General features: G+C 39.8%; 1 protein-coding gene across 1 annotated transcript in view; it reads right to left on the bottom strand.

Moving 5' to 3' along the window:
* Positions 1-13,185: 13,185 nt before the first annotated feature.
* Positions 13,186-23,600, bottom strand: part of LOC117406160 (protocadherin-16-like) — a 198,061-nt gene continuing 187,646 nt past the window's right edge. The window contains exon 21 of the mRNA XM_034010038.3: positions 13,186-23,493. Coding sequence (XP_033865929.3) covers positions 20,873-23,493 — 2,621 coding nt within the window. The 3' untranslated portion in view covers positions 13,186-20,872. The remainder of the gene's footprint in view (positions 23,494-23,600) is intronic.

Here is a 23,600-nt window from a genome sequence, read left to right as displayed (position 1 = left end):
AAAAAAACTCAACTAAAAAATGGTCAGAGGGATTGAAATGTGTGCAGTTCATGAAGAACCGTGCATACTATGAGGGGGTCAAACAGAGCCCATATGAGGCTATGTTCGGCACAAAGGCTAAAATTGGTCTGAGAAGCTCATCGATACCTTGTAAACTCTTGGGTGAAATAGAAAAAGAAGAAGATCTGGAACACAGAGAGGAGGAACCTGGTGAAAAAGAATGTTACAACAAAAACACAGAAAAGATCAACAAAGAAGATGAAATGGAGGTTGTACCTGTGAACGAGGTTGAAGTAGAATGCCATGTTTGTCAAAGGGAATGTGGGAATGCCCATAGACAGTGAACCAGTCTGTGCATGCTACTTGCGGTGAACCTGGGGCAGAAGAAGGGTATGGATGCACTGTCACATGTAACCACTGCATTAAGAGGAATTGCACAAAATAGAATGTACCAAATGTTGATCTGGGCAGAAGTGATCCAAGGAATATTCCGGCTGTGATAATGTCAGTTGAAGACGGACAATACTATCAACTAGGTACCAAAGAGGGTAAACTGAAGCAGCTCTTCACTGAACCAGTTTTCAATCTGTCCTGAAAAGATGTTTGTGGTTGAAGATGCAACTCCTGTCGAAAGAGGTTTGAGGGAAATCGTGAAGCTCCAGTCATTGTGTGGTGGCCAGGGATATCAGCAATGCTACTGTAAAGCAAAGTGTTCAACAAAAAAATGCAAATGTAAGAATATGAACATACTGTGTAACTCAATGTCACAGTAGCCTACCCATTAAAAAGTTAAGATTGTATTACAGTATTAGACAAACGTGTTCTGTGTTCAGTCATGCTGTTTAAGTGGAAGGAGTTAGTGAAGTATTATACAGTCTTGTTTCTAAAAGATAAATGATTTATCTGCAGATAGTTGTATGTTGTTCATCTTAACTGATAATGGTGGTCTGTGGTTTCTTGTGTTGCCTTGCCCTTTCCACTGCTTATAAGTAGGGGTCTACTTAAATCGCGGTTAATTTACGTATTTTTCACAGGCAGGTTATAGAATAAAATTAGGATTTTGATGACATTTTGCGGACCTGTTTAAACATTAAATAAACCAAAGTAGACAATATTTCAGAGCACTATAAAAGCCTAAAAATAGTGGTACTTGCTTCCTTCCTAAAACAGAGTGCTGTCATTTGTTAAATGCAAGCATGCAACATCCCCCAGCAGTTGCTGCCGACATTCTCTGTCTGGTGTAGACTTGCCCATACATTGAGACTGCACGTTCTGCATCCACTGAATTGGTTGGAAGTGTAAGGCAAAGCTTTGCCAAGTTTTACAAGTGTGGAAATTGGTTAGAAACAGTCCCAAAACTTGGTTACCCAAGGGAATCTGGCATACTTTAATAAAGGCAATATATGCAGCACATATTATTATTATTATTATTATTATTATTTATTTCTTAGCAGACGCCCTTATCCAGGGCGACTTACAATTGTTACAAAATATCACATTATTTTTTACATACAATTACATTATTTTTTACACATTATTTCTACATACAATTACCCATTTATACAGTTGGGTTTTACTGGAGCAATCTAGGTAAAGTACCTTGCTCAAGGGTACAGAACCCACGACCCTCCAGTCAAGAGTCCAGAGCCCTAACCACTACTCCACACTGCTGCCCTAGCACAAAGGATGGTGAAGGAATAAAAAAAAGCATATCTACAGAAGGAAGATACGTAGTTTGCATCGCTTGTGTTGTGCAGTAGTTCATTTAAACAAGGTTTCTTTTTTTTTCCTCTCCGTACTTGTCCGGTATGCATTGGCCCCTAAAAGAGGTGAATTTCATGGTGACCCTAACATCGCATTTCCCTATTTTGTCAGTTTAATATCAACCCTAACTGATGCATTAACTGATGCATAAGTGTTTTGCAAAGAATTTCCTTCCTTTCTGAGAATATATTTATAGCTATAAAGCCTGTATAAGCTGCCCTTAAGCTTGCCTGTGTTATGTCGGTACTCAAAAAACCCTCCCTTGACCCAGCTGATGTATCTAATTTCTGTCCCATTTCCAATCTCCCTTTTCTCTCAAAAACTCTCAAAGACTGTAGCCAATCAGCTGATGAAACATCTCACGGACAACAATCTGCTTGAATCTCTACAGTCTGGTTTCCGGCCGCATCAGAGTTCTGAAACCGCTCTGCTCTGGATTGTGAATCATCTCCTGCTCAATGCTGATGCTGGTGCTCCCTCTGTGCTTGTCCTCCTTGACCTAACAGCTGCTTTAGATCATGGCATTCTTCTTGACCGCATCAGAAGTATTCTGGAATCTCTGGAACCTGTCTCTCCTGGATATCCTCTTACCTATCCGGACGCATGCAGTCTGTTTTCTATGCTGGACGCAGTGGCGTTGCAAACCCAGTCACCTGTGGTGTCCCCCAAAGATCTGTTCTTGGGCCCCTCTTCACTCTCTACATGCTTCCCTTGGGTCACCTCATCCGCCAACACAGCCTCATGTTTCACTCCTATGCTGACGACACCCAGCTCTACTTAAAACTCGACCCTGGTAGCCCCTCTGCCATGGACTGGCTCTCGGCTTGCATTCAAGACATCAAGGCCTGGATGTCTGCCAATTGTCTTTAGCTGAACACTAGCAAATCTGAACTCCTTCTAGCAGGATCTAAAACTCAACTTAAGAATCTAAATATAGCTGCCCTGAACCTTGGAAACTGTCTGCTGCTGCCTTACTCCACAGTACGAAGCCTTGGTGTACTTCTTGACAGCAACCTCTCCTTTGATGCCCACATCTCCTCCGTGGTCAAATCTTCCTTCTACCATCTTCAAAACATCTCTAAAGTCTGTCCCTACCTTTCCCTCCTGGATACGGAGATACTCATGCATTTGTCTCGACTCCACTATTGCAACTCTCTATATGGTGGTCTCCTGGCACACACCATAAACCGACTGCAGCTAGTTCAGAATGTCGCTGCCAGGATCCTTACCAGATGTAAAAAATGTGATCACATCACCCCCGTCTTGCCCAGCTGCACAGGCTACCTGTAAATTTAAGTATTATTTTCAAAACTCTCCTGCTCACCTACAATGCCCTTCATCACACAGGTCCCGAGTACCTCCTCAACCTGCTGACCCACCAAGTCCCTGCCCGCAAGTTGAGGTCCTCTGACTCTGACCTGCTTGTTATCTGCAAGCAAAAGTGCACCAAACTTGAAGAACACTCATTTAGCTTCATGGCTCTGACTCTTTGAAACTCTCTCCTAGCTTTGGTGTGTGACACTTCCACCGTCGCTTGCTTTAAATCAACTCTCAAGACCCACCTGTTCTCTCTTCCTTTCCAAGCCTGATATCTGTGATTAGCTGCTGTGTTCTGCTACTATTTCATGTATTATACTACTATCATGTATTATGCACTTTCCACTGTATTTAAAGTATTATGGATTTTCTTGTTGTTACTGCATCTTGTAAAGTGCTTTGTGATGGTGGTCCACTATGAAAGGCGCTATATAAAATAAAGTCAAGGGAAATTGATTGATTGATATTCTATTATACAGCACAAAATGTTAAAGTGACTATATTTGTAAACTTCATTAAACACTGACACATGTTTATATATAATACAAAGGGAAAAATGCACAGCACTGATGCAGCAAAACCTAAAGAAAACCTTTTGAAAATAAATACATCAGCAGCAAAATAGCAATTGGTCAAAAACATATTTTTCAACAAAACATATTCTAACGTTATTTTACAATGACTGTGAACAAGACAGTAATCAATCAAGTAAAAGTATACCCATACATTTTAATAAATCAATTGTGTAACAAGATGAATCGATTTGATTAATAACTCGATTTTAGTTAATACTGAAACATAACAGCTTAAAATTAGTCACAAAACATATTACTCATAGGCATCAATTGGATTTTTAAATTAATGTCATTAAGTACAAAAGTTATTACAAAAACGTTTCTATAAAAAAACAAACACATGTGCATGTCAAACCTAGCTCACGGTACAAATGCATTTGTTACAACAAATAAGAGAAAACATCGTTCTATGAACAAACTTAACAAATGAATATCCCAAAAGCATACAGACGTGCTCAAATTTGTTGGTACCCCTCCACAAAAAATGAAGAATGCACAATTTTCTCTGAAATAACTTGATACTGACAAAAGTAATTGGCATCCACCATTGTTTATTCCATATTTAATAGAAATCAGACTTTGCTTTTGATTTTTTATTCAACATAATATTGTAAATAATAAAACAAATGAAAATGGCATGGACAAAAATGATGGGACCGCTAACCTAATATTTTGTTGCACAACCTTTAGAGGCAATCACTGCAATCAAACGTTTTCTGTAGCTCTCAATGAGACTTCTGCACCTGGTAACAGGTAGTTTGGCCCACTCTTCCTTAGCAAACTGCTCCAGCTGTCTCAGGTTTGATGGGTGCCTTCTCCAGACTGCAAGTTTCAGCTCTTTCCATAGATGTTTGATAGGATTCAGATCAGGACTCATAGAAGGCCACTTCAGAATAGTCCAATGTTTTGTTCTTATCCATTCTTGGGTGCTTTTAGCTGTGTGTTTTGGGTCATTATCCTGTTGGAGGACCCATGACCTGCGACTGAGACAGAGCTTTCTGACACTGGGCAGTATGTTTCGCTCCAGAATGCCTTGATAGTCTTGAGATTTCATTGTGCCCTGTACAGATTCAAGGCACCCTGTGCCAGGCGCAGCAAAGCAGCCCCAAAACATAACCGAGCCTCCTACATGTTTCACTGTAGGTATGGTGTTCTTTGCTTTGAAAGCTTCATTTTTTCGTCTGTGAACATAGAGCTGATGTGACTTGCCAAAAAGCTCCAGTTTTGACTCATCTGTCCAAAGGACATTCTTCCAGAAGGATTGCGGCTTGTCAATATGCATTTTAGCAAATTCCAGTCTGGCTTTTTTATGTTTTTCTTTCAAAAGTGGAGTCCTCCTGGGTCTTCTTCCATGGAGCCCACTTTCGCTCAAAAAGCGACGGATGGTGCGATCAGAAACTGACGTACCTACACCTTGGAGTTCAGCTTGTATCTCTTTGGCAGTTATCCTTGGTTCTTTTTCTACCATTCGCACTATCCTTCTGTTCAATCTGGGATCGATTTTCCTCTTGCGGCCGCGCCCAGGAGGTTGGCTACTGTTCCATGGACCTTAAACTTCTTAATAATATTTGCAACTGTTGTCACAGGAACATCAAGCTGCTTGGAGATGGTCTTGTAGCCTTTACCTTTACCATGCTTGTCTATTATTTTCTTTCTGATCTCCTCAGACAACTCTCTCCTTTGCTTTCTCTGGTCCATGTTCAGTGTGGTGGACACAATGATACCAAACAGCACAGTGACTACTTTTCTCCATTTAAATAGGCTGAATGACTGATTACAAGATTGGAGACATGTGTGATGCTAATTAAAGAAACAAATCAGTTTGAAATATCACTATAATCCAATTATTTATTATCTTTTCTAAGAGGTACCAACAAATGTGTCCAGGCCATTTTAGAATATCTTTGTAGAATAAGCAATAATTCATCTCTTTTCACAGCTTCTTTGCTTTATTCTATGACATACCAAAGGCATGCAAGTATACATGATAAAATAGCTTTTAATTTCATCACTTTTCAGGAGGAATGAAGCATTATTTCAATGAGCTGTAACGGTACCAACAAATTTGAGCATGTCTGTATATATATTTTTTTAAATACTGAATTTTGACCCTCCATTAGTTAAGGCGGAATTTTGTGAGGCAGACAGACTCCGACATGTTCAGCTTGTTCGATGTGGAACAGGAACAGATTTTAGCACAGCGATTTGGGGATGCTGTTTGTGCATTGTGGTGATTTTGTTTAGACATACAGTTCCAAGCAGTAGTTACATCATATGTCAATCAGTTTACAATTCTCAAAAACCGCACAAGTGACTGGAACTCTCGTCCGCAACACGAGATCTACCCCAGGAGACAGTGCATACCATTTTCAGGCAAATCCGTCAAACTACTCAAATATATACAGTACTGTGCAAAAGTTTTAGTCAGGTGTGAAAAAATGCTGTAAAGTAAGAATGCTTTCAAAAATAGACATGTTAATAGATTATGTTTATCAATTAACTAAATGCAAAGTGAATGAACAGAAGAAAAATCAAAATCAAATCCATATTTGGTGTGACCACCCTTTGCCTTCAAAACAGCATCAAGCATCAATTCTTCTAGGTACACTTGCACACAGTTTTTGAAGGAACTCGGCAGGTAGGTTGGCCCAAACATCTTGGAGAACTATCCACAGTTCTTCTGTGGATTTAGGCAGCCTCAGTTGCTTCTCTCTCTTCATGTAATCCCAGACAGACTCGATGATGTTGAGATCAGGGCTCTGTGGGGCCATACCATCACTTCCAGGACTCATTGTTCTTCTTTACGCTGAAGATAGTTCTTAATGACTTTCACTGTATGTTTGGGGTCGTTGTCATGCTGCAGAATAAATTTGGGGCCAATCAGATGCCTCCCTGATGGTATTGCATGATGGATAAGTATCTGCCTGTACTTCTCAGCATTGAGTAGACCATTAATTCTGACCAAATCCCCAACTCCATTTGCAGAAATGCAGCCCCAAACTTGCAAGGAACCTCCACCATGCTTCACTGTTGCCTGCAGACACTCATTTGTGTATGCTCTCCAGCCCTTTGGCGAACAAACTGCCTTCTGCTACAGCCAAATATTTCAAATTTTGACTCATCAGTCCAGAGCACCTGCTACAATTTTTCTGCACCCCAGTTCCTGTGTTTTCGTGCATAGTTGAGTCGCTTGGCCTTGTTTCCACGTCGGAGGTATGGTTTTTTGGCCGCAAGACTTCCATGAAGGCCACTTCTGACCAGACTTCTCCAGACATAGATGGGTGTACCAGGGTCCCACTGTTTTCTGCCAGATCTGAGCTGATGGCACTGCTGGACATCTTCCGATTGCGAAGGGAAGTAAGCATGATGTGTCTTTCATCTGCTGCAGTAAGTTTCCTTGGCCGACCACTGCGTCTACGGTCCTCAACGTTGCCCGTTTCTTTGTGCCTTCAAAAGAGCTTGGACAGCACATCTGGAAACCCCTTTCTGCCTTAAAATTTCTTCCTGGGAAAGACCATGCTGATGCAGTATAACTACCGTGTGTCTTGTTGCTGAGCTCAGTCTTGCCATGGTGTATGACTTCTGACAGTAAACTGTCTTCAGCAACCTCACCTTGTTAGCTGAGTTTGGCTGTTCCTCACCCAGTTTTATTCCCCCTGCACAGCTGTTTCTGTTTCAGTTAATGATTGTGTTTCAACCTACATATTGAATTGATGATCATTAGCACCTGTTTGGTATAATTGTTTAATCATACACCTGACTATATGCCTACAAAATCCCTGACTTTGTGCAAGTGTACCTAGAAGAATTGATGCTGTTTGGAAGGCAAAGGGTTGTCACACCAAATATGGATTTGATTTTGATTTTTCTTCTGTTCACTCACTTTGCATTTAGTTAATTGATAAATATAATCTATTAACATGTCTATTTTTGAAAGCATTCTTACTTTACAGCATTTTTTCACACCTGCCTAAAACTTTTGCACAGTACTGTATATATATATATATATATATATATATATATATATATATATATATATATATATATATATATATATAAGAAAAAAGAAAAAAGAAAAGGATATTTCAGGTACTTAAAAAGGTAGAATAATTGATTACAAATCAATTATCAGGACGTTTCGGACTCCAAGTCCTTCATCGGCTGAATATAAAAAAACAGTGCTTTAAGAAGCTGATAAAAAACAAACAAGTAGTCTTTTAAACAAAATTCCAGAATGTTGATGATGATTATCATTTATTTCTTAGCAGACGCCCTTATCCAGGGCGACTTACAATTGTTACATACATTTACCCATTTATACAGTTGGGTTTTTACTGGAGCAATCTAGGTAAAGTACCTTGCTCAAGGGTACAACAGCAGTGTCTCCCACTGGGGATTGAACCCACAACCCTCCGGTCAAAAGTCCAGAGCCCTAACCACTACTCCACACTGTTGCCCCGATGATGATGATGATCTCAGAATAGAATGTTCATTCCAAATGGCTCCAAAGTGCCTAGTTTGAAAATAAGTTCACATTCCTTTTGTTTCCTGACAGCATTAGTTCCATAGCATTAAACCATCCCACAAATTGTGATGTCTTCTATAGTGTGGTCATTTCTGTTAAAATGTCTGGCGGCAGGAAAGGTAGAGGTGTTAATTCGTGTACTTCTCAGATGTTCCACGAAGCGATCAGCCAAGCGTTGTTTTGTTTCACCAATATATCGCTTGTTACATTTGATGCAGCCAATGCAATATACCATTCCTTTACTAATGCAAGTAAAAGTATCATGGATAGTAAATGAGGATTTTGCTCCCTTAACTACTGTGTTGCTGTGAATGTATTTACAAGTTGCACAGCTTGATCTATTGCATGGAAACGTACCCTTAAGATTGGGTCGAATGTTACTGTGGACCAGATGCTCTCTTAGATTTTTGTCTCTTCTGTAAGACATTAGAGGAGGGTTATTGAAAATAGGAGCTTAGAAGGATCATCTTGAAGAATGCTAACATTTCTTTGTATGATGTGTTGTACTTGTTTGGTCATAGGATGATATGTAAGAACAAGGGGAATACGATTGTTGGTATTCTGTGTTTTGGTTTTGTACAAGGCATCCTTTGTGTTTATTGTTGATACTTTTAACTGAGCTTCTCTAAGTATAGTGTCTGGAAAACCACAGTTTTTGAAAAATGCACACGTCATTTGTTTTATTCAAAAAATCACTATCATCATAAATCATCATAAATGGAACATTTCTAAACAAATTTCTTTCTTAGACATTACCATCACGGTTTCTAATTGTACCATCAATACTACAATCTTCTACAAAGAAACAGACTCTCATTCATATCTAAGATACGACTCCTCACATCCCAAAGCTTGTCGCAACTCCATTCCATACTCCCAATTACTAGACCAAGCATGGTGGTGGTAGTGTCATGGTTTGGGGATGCTTTGCTGCATCAGGACCTGGACGCCTTGCCATCATTGAAGGAACCATGAATTCTGCTCTGTATCAGAGAATTCTACAGGAGAATGTCAGGCCATCCGTCCGTGAGCTGAAGCTGAAGAGCAGCTGGGTCATGCAGCAAGACAATGATCCGAAACACACAAGCAAGTCTACATCAGAATGGTTGAAGAACAAGAAATTTAAAGTTTTGGAATGGCCTAATCAAAGTCCAGACCTAAACCCCATTGAGATGTTGTGGCAAGACCTGAAACGAGCAGTTCATGCTCAAACCCACAAATGTCACTGAGTTGAAGCAGTTCTGCATGGAGGAGTGGGCCAAAATTCCTCCACGGCGCTGTGAGAGACTAATCAATAACTACAGGAAGCGTTTGGTTGCAGTTATTGCTGCTAAAGATGGCGTAACCAGTTATTGAGTCTAAGGGGGCGATTACTTTTTCACACGGGGGCATTGGGCGTTGCATAACTTTCTTTAATAAATAAATGAAATATGTATCAAATTTTTGTGTTATTTGTTCACTCAGGGTCCCTTTTATCTAATATTAGGTTTTGTTTGAAGATCTGATAACATTCAGTGTCAAAAATATGCAACAATGCAGAAAATCAGACAGGGGGCAAATACTTTTTTCACGGCACTGTATATCATTTATATTAAATTATTTATTTCTGTTTTAAAATGGAACATTTGCCTGCAAACAAAAATATTTCTTTATATAAATATAAAAAAGGTCTGGTATACGTGGGATTTGACTCTATAACCTTCAGTTTGCAAGTGTGTTGTGTTACTGTCATCAGTGCTACACGATTAATTGAGACAAGCAGTATTTTGAAAGATAAAGTCAGCCATCTGAGAATTCTTGGGACTTTGTTGTATTTTAGAGATTCTTCGTGTCATCATTCATCATTCTGAGATTTTGATCTGAGCTCTGAAAAATGTTGGTTTCCTGTCAGTGTAACGCTCATTGTGGTCCCCATTGGCACAAGGAAGTACGGTTCCTCTTGATATACTGATTGTTGAGAGTAACACTATTTGTCGTCCCAACTTGACAAAAAGGAACGTTAATTTCTGAGAATTAGCTATGCCGAAGGATAGCCTATATATTTGGTAAAAGTAAAACATAAATAAATAAATAAATAAATACATTAATAAATATTGAAAAAAATGCATAAATCAACACATAGACATTTTTTTATCTATCTTGATATTCATTTATTTATCACTATCAGATATAAATAACACTGCCATTTAATACTGTATGAAACAAAAATAAATATTCAACAGTTCTTGTTCAATTGTATATTAGTGAAGATTTTTGTACCTAAAGGTTGTCATGCTTTCATATGTTTTGACTTTAAAATAATAATATCTCGTCTGTCTTTTATGTTACATATGTATTGTAAGGGGAACTGGTCTGCTGTTACTTAGCATGGAAAGGGGTAGTGAGTGAATGAGTAGGGAGAATGTGTGTTGCTGTTTTCGGGGGTTGCAGAGCATGGGTTTGACTGATTGATGAGCTGGACAAAGGCGGAAAGGCATCAGTAAAAATGATGGGAGGTTATATGAGCCGGGGGACTGGAGACAGTCCAGCGCTGAACTTGAATGAGAAACTGTGGGTGCGACCGGAGAGAATATGCAATGAAAGTGCCAAGACTAAAACATAGGGTTATTAGTTTGGTGCTGTGAATTCCGGCCCCTGACAGGAATCCTCTGTAGTTTCAAATAAAACAAACATTTTGAGAATTCAACACCGTCTCCCTGAGTACTACTTCCTAAACATGAAAACGTTACAATATCAGTGCTCGAGCCTCCTCCCCCCCCCGGAACGCACTATATCATTTCAACAACAGTTAACAATTAACTAAGAGTAACATACAGTAGAAGCCCATTCATCTGATCAGCTGGGGAACATAGCAATGGTTCGTATTAATGAGCATTCAGATGTTTACAAAAACAGCAAAACAGCAATACACTTACAGATATTGCACTCTAAAGGGTTATTTAAAAATGAGCCCCAAACCTCAGTGGTACACTGTATATAACGTCACTCTGCAAAGCACATCTGAGAGTGGTACTGAAGCGTTATTATTATTATTATTATTATTTATTTCTTAGCAGACACCCTTATCCAGGGCGACTTACAATCGTAAGCAAATACATTAAGTGTTACAATACAAGTAATACAATAAGAGCAAGAAATACAATAACTTTTGTTCAAGCAAAGTACAAGTGTGACAAACCACAATTCAATAATACAGCAGATAATAGTGATAGTTACATCAGGATATGATTAAATACAAAATACTACAGGTTAAACACTTGGCAGATTACAGTATTCTGAAGTACAGGATTAAATGCAGTAAAATAGGGGGCAGATAAGAGCAAAATAAAGCACATTTAAATGAAGGGTGATAGTGTCCCAGGATACAAACAGAGGAGTTCTACAGGTGCTGTTTGAAGAGGTGAGTCTAAGGAGGCACCGGAATGTGGTCAGGGACTGGGCAGTCCTTACATCTATAGGAAGGTCATTCCACCACTGCGGAGCAAGGGTGGAGAAGGAGCGGGCTCTGGAGGCAGGGGAGCGTAGCGGAGGTAGAGCCAGTCTTCTAGTGCAGGTGGAGCGGAGAGGTCGAGTGGGGGTGTAGGGAGAGATGAGGGTCTGGAGGTAGCTGGGTGCAGTCTGGTCAAGGCATCTGTAGGCTAGTACAAGAGTCTTGAACTGGATGAGAGCAGTGATTGGGAGCCAGTGGAGTGAGCGGAGTAGTGGAGTAGCGTGGGCGAAGCGAGGCAGAGAGAACACCAGGCGGGCAGCAGAATTCTGGATGAGCTGGAGCGGACGGGTGGCGGACGCAGGGAGGCCAGCCAGGAGGGAGTTGCAGTAGTCTAGGCGGGAGAGTACCAGGGCATGAACCAGGAGCTGGGTAGCGTAGTTGGTGAGGAAGGGTCGGATTCTTCGGATGTTGCTCAGGAAGAATCGGCAAGTGCGTGCCAGAGTGAAGATGTGCTGGGAATAAGAGAGGCAGGGGTCCAGGGTGACTCCAAGGTTCTTAGCGGAGGAAGAGGGAGAGAGTGTGGTAGATTCCAGAGGAACAGAGATAGAGAGATCAGAGGAGGGGGAGGAGGAGGGAAAGAAAAGGAGGTCAGATTTAGAGAGGTTGAGTTTGAGGTGATGCGAGTGCATCCAGGAGGAAATAGCAGTCAGACAGGTAGAGATACGGGAGGAGATGGTGGAGTCAGAGGTGGGGAAGGAGAGGAAAATCTGAGCATCATCAGCATAGAAATGGTATGAGAAACCATAGGATGCGATGAGGGGGCCCAGGGAGCGGGTGTAGAGAGAGAATAGGAGAGGACCCAAGACTGACCCTTGGGGGACTCCAGTTAAGAGAAGGTGAGGTGTGGCGGTTGGTTGGAGAGGTAGGAGGAGGTTATATACAAGTACATTAAATGTAAAACTGATTCAAAGTGAAGTACTGTTTTTTATTTATTGAGAAAAAGGTGAGACTTATTTTTATTGAGAAAAAGGTGAGACTTATTTTTCTTTTTCAATGGAAAGTGCCCCAATGTTTTTTTTTTTATTATTTTTTTTTTATTAAACTTGTCATGACTATGTTATTGCTGAAAGGGTACCTGAATATAAATCCAGGTTTTACATGTAATCTACCAGACGATAAAGTCATCATCGACAGTCACTATTGCTTAATTTACCCAAGTAAGAGCTTACTTGTTTGGAAACTAGTCCAATCCACATTCCATTTTAAATAAATATTATGTTATAGTGAGATATATAATTCTATCCAAAAGTATTTCACATACATGTGCCTTCCTATAATTACACCCATAGCACAGCAAAATGACTACTACCTCATATTGATTTGTCTGTCTGTGTTTATTTGCATATTCAGCAATATATTGCTTTTGTTTAGTGTCAGAAACATTGCATGTTATTTCATTGCTATCCTTTTAAACGTTTTCACTGGTGTTTTCTATGATACATCTGTAAAAAAGTGAGTTTATGTACTTTGACTACTGGGTCTCTCTAGATATACAAAAAAAAGAACAGACCATGTTTTTTTTATACAAACACTTCCATTAAGTTTATTAAGGAATTTGTTACAAAAATTGGCACCAAAAAGAAACATTGGCACTTCTGTGCTCAAGTATAAAGTCCACAGGCAGAGTCTCAAAGTATCTCTGCCAGAAAACAGATGACTACATACAAATCTCCAAGTACACATGCAATTTCAGGAATACATAAAAAATGTAGAGAATACATGTAAAAGTCCTTGTAACCTGGGGGTGGGGGGGGAGAGGAAGATCTGCACTGGCTAGGGTCCAGGATCACATCATTAAACTGAGCTTTAACTCATTTCAAGCCAACAGAAAAATATGTTTTGCACCAAAATCTAATGAACAATTTCCACTGTATATTGTAGTTTTATTAAACCGTTAGGTGTATAACAAGGCATAGCTGGAACTCGATCTCTAACACAGAATCTAGGTAATCAAACCTGGAATACATCATCCATTGTCTCCATATTGAATATGATGGTCTTATAAATAGAAAGCTAGGCTGTCCTGAATTCAGTTTTTGCATATGGTGCTAATTTGTAAATAAAGGTCCTGAGTGCAGCAACTAAGTTGTAAAGACAAGTCTTTTATGTGAAACAGCTTTAAGTCAGCTCTAAATCACTTTTATTTGCTTTACCTTAGTGTTTAATTACCAGCCACGTGGTTTGGTGCTTAGCACATGTACTTCAAGCAAGAGGCTGATGTACCCAAAAGCCTCTACATTGGGTAAGCATAGTAGCTGTGAGACTGAGACCAGATTAGGAAGGCAACATATTTGATTCTATATAAAAAAATATTTGTACAGTATATATAATCACTGTATGACAGTTGCTGTTTCACTAGGCTTGGGGTATAATGTGGGCTTCCTGTAAACAGTTTTTAATTTGTATTTACATAATCTACAGTATAAGAAACTGTACATTATTGTCATAATAACTGTACATGGTGTCTGCACCTATGTCATTTCCCTGCTAAACAATTATTTTGCTGTTTTTAGTTTGTCGTCTCTATGTCTCCTCTTCCCCATTTCTGCCATACCACAATGTGCCTACGAAGAATTTAACATGAGCTAAAGTGCTTAAAAGATCAAATCTCTGCACAGACCTCTAAAGGCCACAAATTATTCATTTTAAGTGGTTAGTTTTATGAAAATGTTAAATTACACCGAAAACAATGCTATTCAAGCTTTGCGTGACATTGTATAACCCAAATTATTTACTTCATGGCTGTAGTTACAAATGTTAACGGGCAATTCAAATCTTTCAGGAATTATAATTGCATTCAGTGAAAAGTTGTTCATCATGTACTGTACATTGGGCTCTGATTTCCATTGATTCAAACTTGACAATATCAATTTTATACTAAAGCCAATGGGAATGCAATCTTGTTTTTTCTTTTAAATGTTACTTCAGGATTTTACAGTCTTAAGGCGTAATTTTACAGTCTTCAGTCTGCTTATCTCCAAACTAACACATCTACATTCAATTTATATAAACTTTTTCATTCCAAAGGTCTGGTGTTTTTGATGAATTAGGTACAATGATAATTACATACTTTATTTTATGGCATACTTAAAGTAGTAACTATCTGCCATTTGAGTGCCAATGATATTAGCATCTTGGTAACCAGAAATTGCAGCCATGTTTTTATTCATTCCTAATAACTTTCAGATCATACACATGTTAATGATTCATAGTTGCACATTAGATTTTCTAACCCTGTACAATACTATAATGCACATAAACTGTTATGGCAGAATCTTAGGTGCTTTATTCCTCCAATAAAAGCCCAGATTAAATGTTGTTTATATTTTGTGTTGACCTGCACGATAAACACTTACATTACATTTATATAAAATATTTTCAGCTACAAATACTAAAACCAATTTTTAACACTGTGATCTAGGGTAACACACAATGCTCCTGGAATCAGAAAGGGGTCTTTTGACTTGGTTATCCATATGAGACTGATCATGAGCAAATTTTAAATTCGAAAAGTATCAGTCAACCCACACCAATTGCCCACACCATAAAATATACCCTAAATGAGAGGAGGTAGACTGTCCCAGCGGTAACAAGAATAGCGATGATGTGAACAAAGCTGGGAACTTGGCAGACGTGGCAGCCCATATTTAAAGATGGTAAATGAGAGTTAATTCAAGGCATCCTGGAGGCTCAATCAAATTGGATGCAGTCTAGCATAAGGAGCAGTTTAGAAATATGATAATGTGGTTAATACCTTTTATTATTATTATTATTATTATTATTATTATTATTATTATTATTATTATTATTATTATTATTATTATTAAAAACCTAGGCTGAGAAAAAAAATTTTTATGTTAATGTATGTGTTATGGTAAAAGTCAGAATATTGGCAAATCTGAAGATTTACTGGTAAATGTCGACACTTACCAAACAAAACTGTAAATGTCTGAAATAGACATGATAGCGCTTTATTTCTGACATTTACTGGTAAATCTCAAGAATTAGAATATAAGAATGGTCTCCTCTCGTTTGTAACCTTTCGGCCCATCTTGCTCGTTTGGTTGTTAGTAGCTTATTGATCCCATTATCTCATCAAGCAGCTTCTTGAAGGATCCCAGGGTGTCAACTTCAACAACATTACTGGGGAGTTGGTTCCAGACTCCCAAATTCTCTGTGTAAAAAAGTGCCTCCTATTTTCTGTTCTATATGCCCCTTTATCTAATCTCCATTTGTGACCCTGGTCCTTATTTATTTTTTTCAGGTCGAAAAAGTCCCCTGGGTCGACATTGTCAATACCTTTAGAATTTTGAATGATTGATCAGATCGCCGTGTAGTATTCTTTCTTCAAGACTGAATAGATTCAATTATTTTAGCCTGTCTACATATGACATGCCTTTTAAACCAGGAATAATTCTGGTCGCTCTTCTTTGCACTCTTTCTAGAGCAACAATATCCTTTTTGTAACGAGGTTACCAGAACTGAACACAGTATTCTAGATGAGGTCTAACTAATGCATTGTAAAGTTTTATTACTTCTCTTGATTTAAATTCAACACTTTTCACTATATATCCGATGTTGGCCTTTTTATAGTTTACCCACATTGTCTAGATGAAGACATTTCTGAGTCAACATAAACTCCTTTATCGTTTTCATAGATTCCTTCTTCAATTTCAGTACCCCCCATATGGTATTTATAATGGACATTTGTATTGCCTGCAATCAGTACCTTACACTTTTCTGTATTAAATGTCATTTGCCATGTGTCTGCCCAGTTCTGAATGCTGTCTAGATAATTTTGAATGACCTTGCTGCAACAGTGTTTGCCACTCCTCCTATTTTTTGTGTTGTCTGCAAATTTAACAAGTTTGCTTACTATACCAGAATCATTAATGTAGATTAGGAATAGCAGAGGACCTAATACTGATCCCTGTGGTACTACACTGGTTACCTCGCTCCATTTTGAGGTTTCTCCTCTAATCAGTACTTTCGGTTTTCTACATGTTAGCCACTCCCTAATCCATGTGCATGCATTTCCATGAATCCCTACTACGTTCAGTTTGAGAATTAATCTTTTATGTGGGACTTTGTCAAAAGCTTTCTTGAAATCTAAATAAACCATGTCATATGGTTACATATAATTGAAGTCAGGCTTATTGGTCTGTAGTTACCTGGTTCGGTTTTGTCTCCCTTTTTGTGGATCGGTATTACGTTTGCAATTCTCCAGTCTGTTGGTACAGCCCCTGTCTCAAGAGACTGTTGCATGATCTTAGTTAGCAGTTTGTAAATAACTTCTTTCATTTCTTTCAGTACTATTGGGAGGATCTCATCCGGCCCAAGAGATTTGTTTATTTTAAGATCTCCTAGTCCCTTTAATACTTCTACCTCTGTTATGCTATGACTGAATGTCTTTACAAAATAAACAGATAACACTTTACTTTGGACATTTGCTGGTAAATCTCAAGAATAACCAAGTGCCTTTGGCTAATGATGAATGTCTCGCTTTTGCATTGTAAGGCTTCAGGAGTCCTGTGTAACCCCAAGTGCCACAAGAGTCTACCATGTTGCAATGAGTAAGTAAATATTCAGTGCCTGTATTTGTTGCATTTTGTGTCATAGCCAAAGTGTGATTTTCTGTTGAAAAAATGAAGGTCCTAAATGATTTAATTTGCATTTAACAGAATGTTATTTTTCATCAAACTACTATGTATTTGGAGTACAATATCATTCAACACCATTGTGAATGGTTTTATACGCAAATGTACCAGAATGTTGGTTGTTCTACATAAGTGGATCATAATATTGTTCAGTACCATGTTTAACTAGTTTAAATTGCTCAATTGTGGTTTACTGTAAGCTCATTAATGACTATTTTGTTGATGGAAAATGTGTATGCAGAAATAAATATATTCTTGGACATTAATGATTATTTTGTTAATTGACAATTTATATGCAGTAATAAATAGATTATTCGATGATATACCTGCATTTACCAATACACTTTGGAAAATCATAAGATTAACTGGTAAATGTCCAAAAAGCTTTACTTCTTCATAACAACATTCATGTCAACATTTACCACCTCATTTGGTAAATGGTGACATTTAATGGTAAAATTTCAGATTGACTCGATTCTGACTTTTACCCTAACATATGGATCCTATGAGCAGGGCTATTTTAATTTTCACACAGATCTAGTGAGAACATGATGGGAGACTACATTTGGGGGCTGATTCGTGAAAGTGATTTACAGTATAATCGTAAATCTCGAAAAACTACTCACTTCTAAATCTTTTGTAGTCATTTTTGTATTACTTTAGTATAAATACATGTTAATTTGGATTCATATGTTGTTTTTTTCTGACTTTATGTGAACGAAAAGACACAAATTTGCACGTTTTCTCATTGGAAATAGGTAAATTTCAAAATATCACTGTCCTGGTCACAAAAGCAAAGTTTGTGGGGAATAATAGCCATTTTCCATACTTTTGAGGCATAAGCAATTAGGAAATAACACTTACTACCCAGGAACCAAAAAAAAAAATAATAATTGTTACACGGTATTATGTTGTTAGAAAACTTATTGCTTAGCCCTCGCCAAAGGGAGGAGACCAAAAGGCATCACGGAAGTTTATAGTGATTTAAGTAGGTTGGAGTGGAGAGTTTCGTGATCCTTTTCACCTTTCTGATAAATAAATACTTTGAAGGCTATGACTGAAGGACATTTTAGAATTGCCCAGTTGCATCAAGGTAACAAACAACCTATTTTTTCAGTTTTCACCAATGTATTATTTCCAAATGATCCTTTAACCTATCAGTTGTTTAAAATCTCTTGCGCAATGCTTCATCATACAAGGATAATTGTACATATTAAGTGCACAAAACATTACCCACCACTGAGCGCTGTCCATCAGTTAAGGCATCTTCCAGTTTCTTTGTATACTGTACATGTGTGCTTGATTTTGATCTCATAAAAGTTTTAAGCACTGCTTTCAATTTCTCATTTCCTATGTTATGCATTCTCTCCATTAACTCTCTAAAATCTCTTCTCTTGTTTACTAAGTAAAGTTGGCCCTGATCTGGGATATCCTGTATTTGTATTCCAGTTCAGTTATCAACTCACTCCATGGCCCATGGTCTATGTAAATGACTGTGAAGTCTGGTAACTATGGAAGGTCAGAGTAAACAGAAGGCCAATCTTTAAAAACAAGCAGCTGACCTTTCCCCTCATATTACAACCATATTGCAGGGGAAGAGTGTTCTCTTCAAACCACATATTCAGGAACAATTTAGAAAGTTTTGAGGTTTTTGCTTCCAAGTATGAGAATAAAACTATATTTTCCATTCTTCTTTTTGACAGTTAACTATAGTCAAAGCCAGAACTAGAGAGTACATGACAAGAATCAAAAGGTGGACGGAGAGACCATCATAAAAAAGCAAAATCCCCATAAATACTGTGCAGGATATTTTATAAATCAAACATAGCCCACTCTAATGTTGTATTGCAACAAAAAAAGAAAGAAAGTAACCAAAAACTATACATAAAATTATTTAGTAAGAAACAGTCTATAAATTAAGTATGGTCAGCACTGCTGACAGACGTTATTGAACCTGAAGTCAGGACCAGAATGTAATTTCCTCTTCCAGTACCACTGCCCCTTTCATAGCCAGGCTGTCATCTTCCCCTTTTATACGGCAGCCATATTTGTTTTGGATTGTCAAGGGTAAATAATCAAAACATCGTCTCCGAAGACAGCAAGAGATTCCTGATATTTCCATATCTCAATAATTCCATTTGTCCATTCAGGTTTAGCGAGCAGTATTTTATAAATATTTATTAATGTAACAACAAAAATGAGTTTTCTAATCATCCACAGACACATACAAGAACAGTCTCTGAATTAAACATACGCACAAATGGTTATTCTGGCTGTACAATACATTCATACCCTTATACTGTAACAAGGCAATGGCATCCCTTGACAAAAGGTGATGCCACGCTGTAGTCTGAAACAAACGTCTTTTTAAAAATTAATAATAAAAAGCCCAAAGAAAAGATTATTTAGTTTTTGGGAACTGCTCCATGTTTGATAGATTCCGGTATCTTCTGGCCTCTGTAGCACAGCTCTTCTTCTAAACTGCGATGTTCTAAAACAAAATGAGGCACGGATAGCCATTAAGTTCTCCATAACAGCATTACAGCTTAAACATTTTCCAACCTCCCAGCCTCTATTAAGAACCACAAACTCTCAACCTCCTGGCCAGCCAGTGAGGGACACACAAACTATATCTCATAACCAGCTTATATCCAGGGATACAGATCAGTTTCAGGGTAAGTTTGGAAGGTATCTACAGTGGGAAGCACCATAAACCTAGAAGCACCCCCAAGAATCAGTTTAATTACTAAGCAAAATCTACTAAGTATGTCAGTCACAGTTGAAAGGACTAATTGTTTGACATACAATAACATTCACACTTTCAGGAGGTCCAGGGGACCAAGCATTAAAACAAATACCATTACATAATACTTCCAACAATTGAGGTTAACTAAAACAAGAGTTTATAGAAGTTCTGAGTTTTTCAAAATCCTCATTGAAACCCAACTGAATTACAGGTCAATTAACCACTGGCAGGCATGATTCTGGTTCGAAGTGCTGGCTGGCTGACATGGGCCACTTAACAACCTTTGTCCCTAACAAAATATTTGGCAGGCACAGAACACTCACCAAACCAGTAATTTATGAATCCTTTTTGTTTTTGGGTGTACTGGCTTAGAGAATGTATTGTCCAGTGCTGGTCAATATCGGTGAGGCAAAAATAATCGGAGGAGAAATCCAGAGAAATACATTACACAGTCTTGTTCAAAGAAAGACTAGTATACCCTTACAAAAGGATCCTTTTTCTAATATTAATGGAAAAATGACCACAGAATATCTGAATGTTTGACTCCTTGAACTCCAAACAACATTTACAGATTGAGTTACAATACTACAAGGTTTTCAATTGTTTTTTTTTTTTTGAATCCAAAGGTTTACAAATTAAAGTATGCCCTTCTTATCAAGCAGTTTCAACTTAACCCTTAGAGTTATAAGACAGGAGAGATAACTCATCCCCAAATGTACGTTCATCCCCAAATATACACTCAAAAACAGATGCATTTCATGGAAGGTTCCCCGTCAAGCAGCAGCTGTGTTCAGTGAGTTAAATCCTCATCTCTGCTTCACCTGGGTGATCTAAAGAGTGTTCAGTGGTACTAATCATGGAGGCTGATGGCCCTTGGGTAACACCGAAGGGGGAGACAGCAGGTGATCGGGCTGCCAGTGGGGAGAGGGAGGGGGAGAAGCTAGGGGACATGGCTGCTGATGATATGGAGCCCTCGTGGCTGATGGGGGAACGGCGGAGAGAAGCCAGGTGAGGAAAAGTCTGTCCAATGGCTGGTTTTGGAGGCACTGATTTGGCCCCCGGGTGTGCCACAGAAGTGATAAGAGGTGGCGGGTCTATTCTTGGTTTGGGATCTGTCTTTGCTTTGGGCTGAAAGGGTCTTCTGGGGTTGGGGGGAGCAGTTTCATCCTTGAGCCGAGCTATCTCTGTGAAGACACTGGCCAGGGGTTGGAACTGCGGGCACCAGTCCAGCAGGTAGTCCCAGTTGTAGCTGCCCCTAAGCTCTTCGTCACTGGCCACAATAGCTGTGAGGGAGCCATCCACTGAAGGCTTGCCGTCCTCAGGGAAGGCATAATCCTTAGGGTGTGAGATATTTAACCCTCGCCCAACCCCCAGGTACCCCCCACCCTCATCTCTGTAAATGGGATGCTGTCCAGGTAACAGTGTTCCACTGAGGCTGCCAATTTTCTTCCCCTTGAACCACTGCCCTGCCTCCATTCCTGGTTCACAGGAGATGTCTGAAAGCTGGTCTGCATCCTGCTGGATCCCAGAATCAGGTCCCCGTGTTGAGAGGTGGTCCTGCATGGAAGAGGATATGCTAGATACCCGTGGGTACTCGTTGATCATTCGTATTTCATCATCCTCAGCGGCTTCTGCCTCTGCCGAGCCACGTCCACTGGAGTGTGAGGGATCAAGGGATCCCCCCCTTGTGTATGCTCCTCCACCTGTGCCACCCATGCCTGAGGTTTGCTCGCCTGTATATCCGGGCAGAGCCTGGTGGTAGATCCTCTCTACGCCTGTTAAGTGGGATTCATCAAGTTTCTGCATGGCAGTGCCTGATGAGGCAATGTTGGTATTGTCATTTTCCTCCTTTTTCTTTCGCCTGGATCGTACCACAAACAATGCCACAGCAATCACTACTAGGATCACGACAGCCACAAGGGAAGCTGCTATGACAATGACCAGCAAAAAGTTGAACTCAGAGGGCAGCCCGAAAGAAGTGTGTGTGACATCAATGTTGACCTGGGCAGTGGTAATGCGAGAAGCTGGTAACGGGCTATGGGCTTCTACTTCAAGGTTCATCTGCCGCGCGTCTCTCTTTGATCGTCCCCCACTATGGCGGCTTTGACTGTCCATCTTCAGGTAGATCACACCTGTGGTTTCATTGACACCAAAATAAGGTGAGCCATTAGCAAAAGTGTAGAGCACAATTCCGTCTGCACCAGCATCTTCATCTTTAGCTAACACTTGCCCAATGCTTTGGCCTTTTGTGGCTCCCTCCGGCACTTCAAATGAGTAAGCTTGTGAGACAAAAACTGGATCGTATTCATCCTCTCCAGTCACCAGCACTTGTACAGTCACAGTGGCTGAATAGTTGCCAGTGTCCAAAGCCAGTGCCATGAACTGGAAGGTGTTGGCCTTCTCGAAATCAAAGGTTAGCTTGGCTCGCACCTCTCCTGAGGCCTGGTTCACTGAAAAGGAGTCCTTTCCCTGCCCGGTTTGGTCGACCATGTAGTAGCGTACCTGGCCGTAGACACCAGTGTCGAAATCAATAGCATGCAGGATAGTGACCAGAGAATCGGTCGGCTGGTTTTCTCTTATGCTGACTGTCAGTGTCTCCAAGGGGAAGTAGGGCTTATTGTCATTAATGTCTTTGACTTCCACACTCACCGGAGCCAGAGCAAACTGCCCCTGCCCATCTGAAGCTTGGACAATAACCATGTGAGAAGCCTTGGCTTCACGATCCAGTGGCCGCAGGAGCTTGAGTGCCCCCGTCCACTCATCCATTCCAAACAGTTCAGCTTCATCCCCTGAGCTGATGACATAGCGGATCACAGCATTGGGAGCGGAGTCTGGATCATAGGCAGATAATCGCAAGAGCTCGGTACCGGCTGCTGCTCCTTCGCTCAGCACCACGTTGTATTCTGTGCGTCCAAACGAAGGGGGGTTGTCATTAGAGTCGGTAATGGTAATTACAGCAGGCACACTAGAGCTTCTTTGGGGGACCCCTCGGTCTGAGGCTACTATATTCAAATTGTACCTTGACATGGTCTCAAAATCCAGACGCTCCACCAGTATGAGTGTCCCCACTGTCTGAAAACCCTGTCCCTCCAGGAAGCGGACACTGCTCTCAATCTGGAAGGCATTCCCGGGGTTCCCGCTGGCAATGGCAAAGTCAAAGCCACAGTTCTCCCGTGAGAGGTCGCTGTCCACTGCCTCAATTGTCAGAATTGTGGAGCCTGGCAACAGGTCCTCCGAGACTGTGGCTTTGTACTCCGATTGTTTGAAGCGGGGTGCATTGTCATTGACATCTGAAACCTGCACTTGAACTGTAGTGTTGGATGACAGAGCCGGTGTTCCACCATCCCGTGCTTCGATCACCACACTCACTGAGGGCTTTTCAGGGTCAAATTCTGCCCTCTGAGATATAAACAGGGTACCTGCAGGTAAAGAAATATCATTTCTATTATGATTTCAAAATGATTTGCAAGATAGTTCAATAGACCCCCTTACAACATAGGGAAGTCTGTCTCTAAATGAAAGGGTA

This window comes from Acipenser ruthenus, chromosome 9 (genome assembly GCF_902713425.1).
Source record: "Acipenser ruthenus chromosome 9, fAciRut3.2 maternal haplotype, whole genome shotgun sequence".
NCBI lineage: Eukaryota > Metazoa > Chordata > Actinopteri > Acipenseriformes > Acipenseridae > Acipenser > Acipenser ruthenus.
The sequence above is the reverse complement of the archived record's forward strand: the minus strand, read 5'-3'. Positions and strand labels throughout refer to the sequence as shown.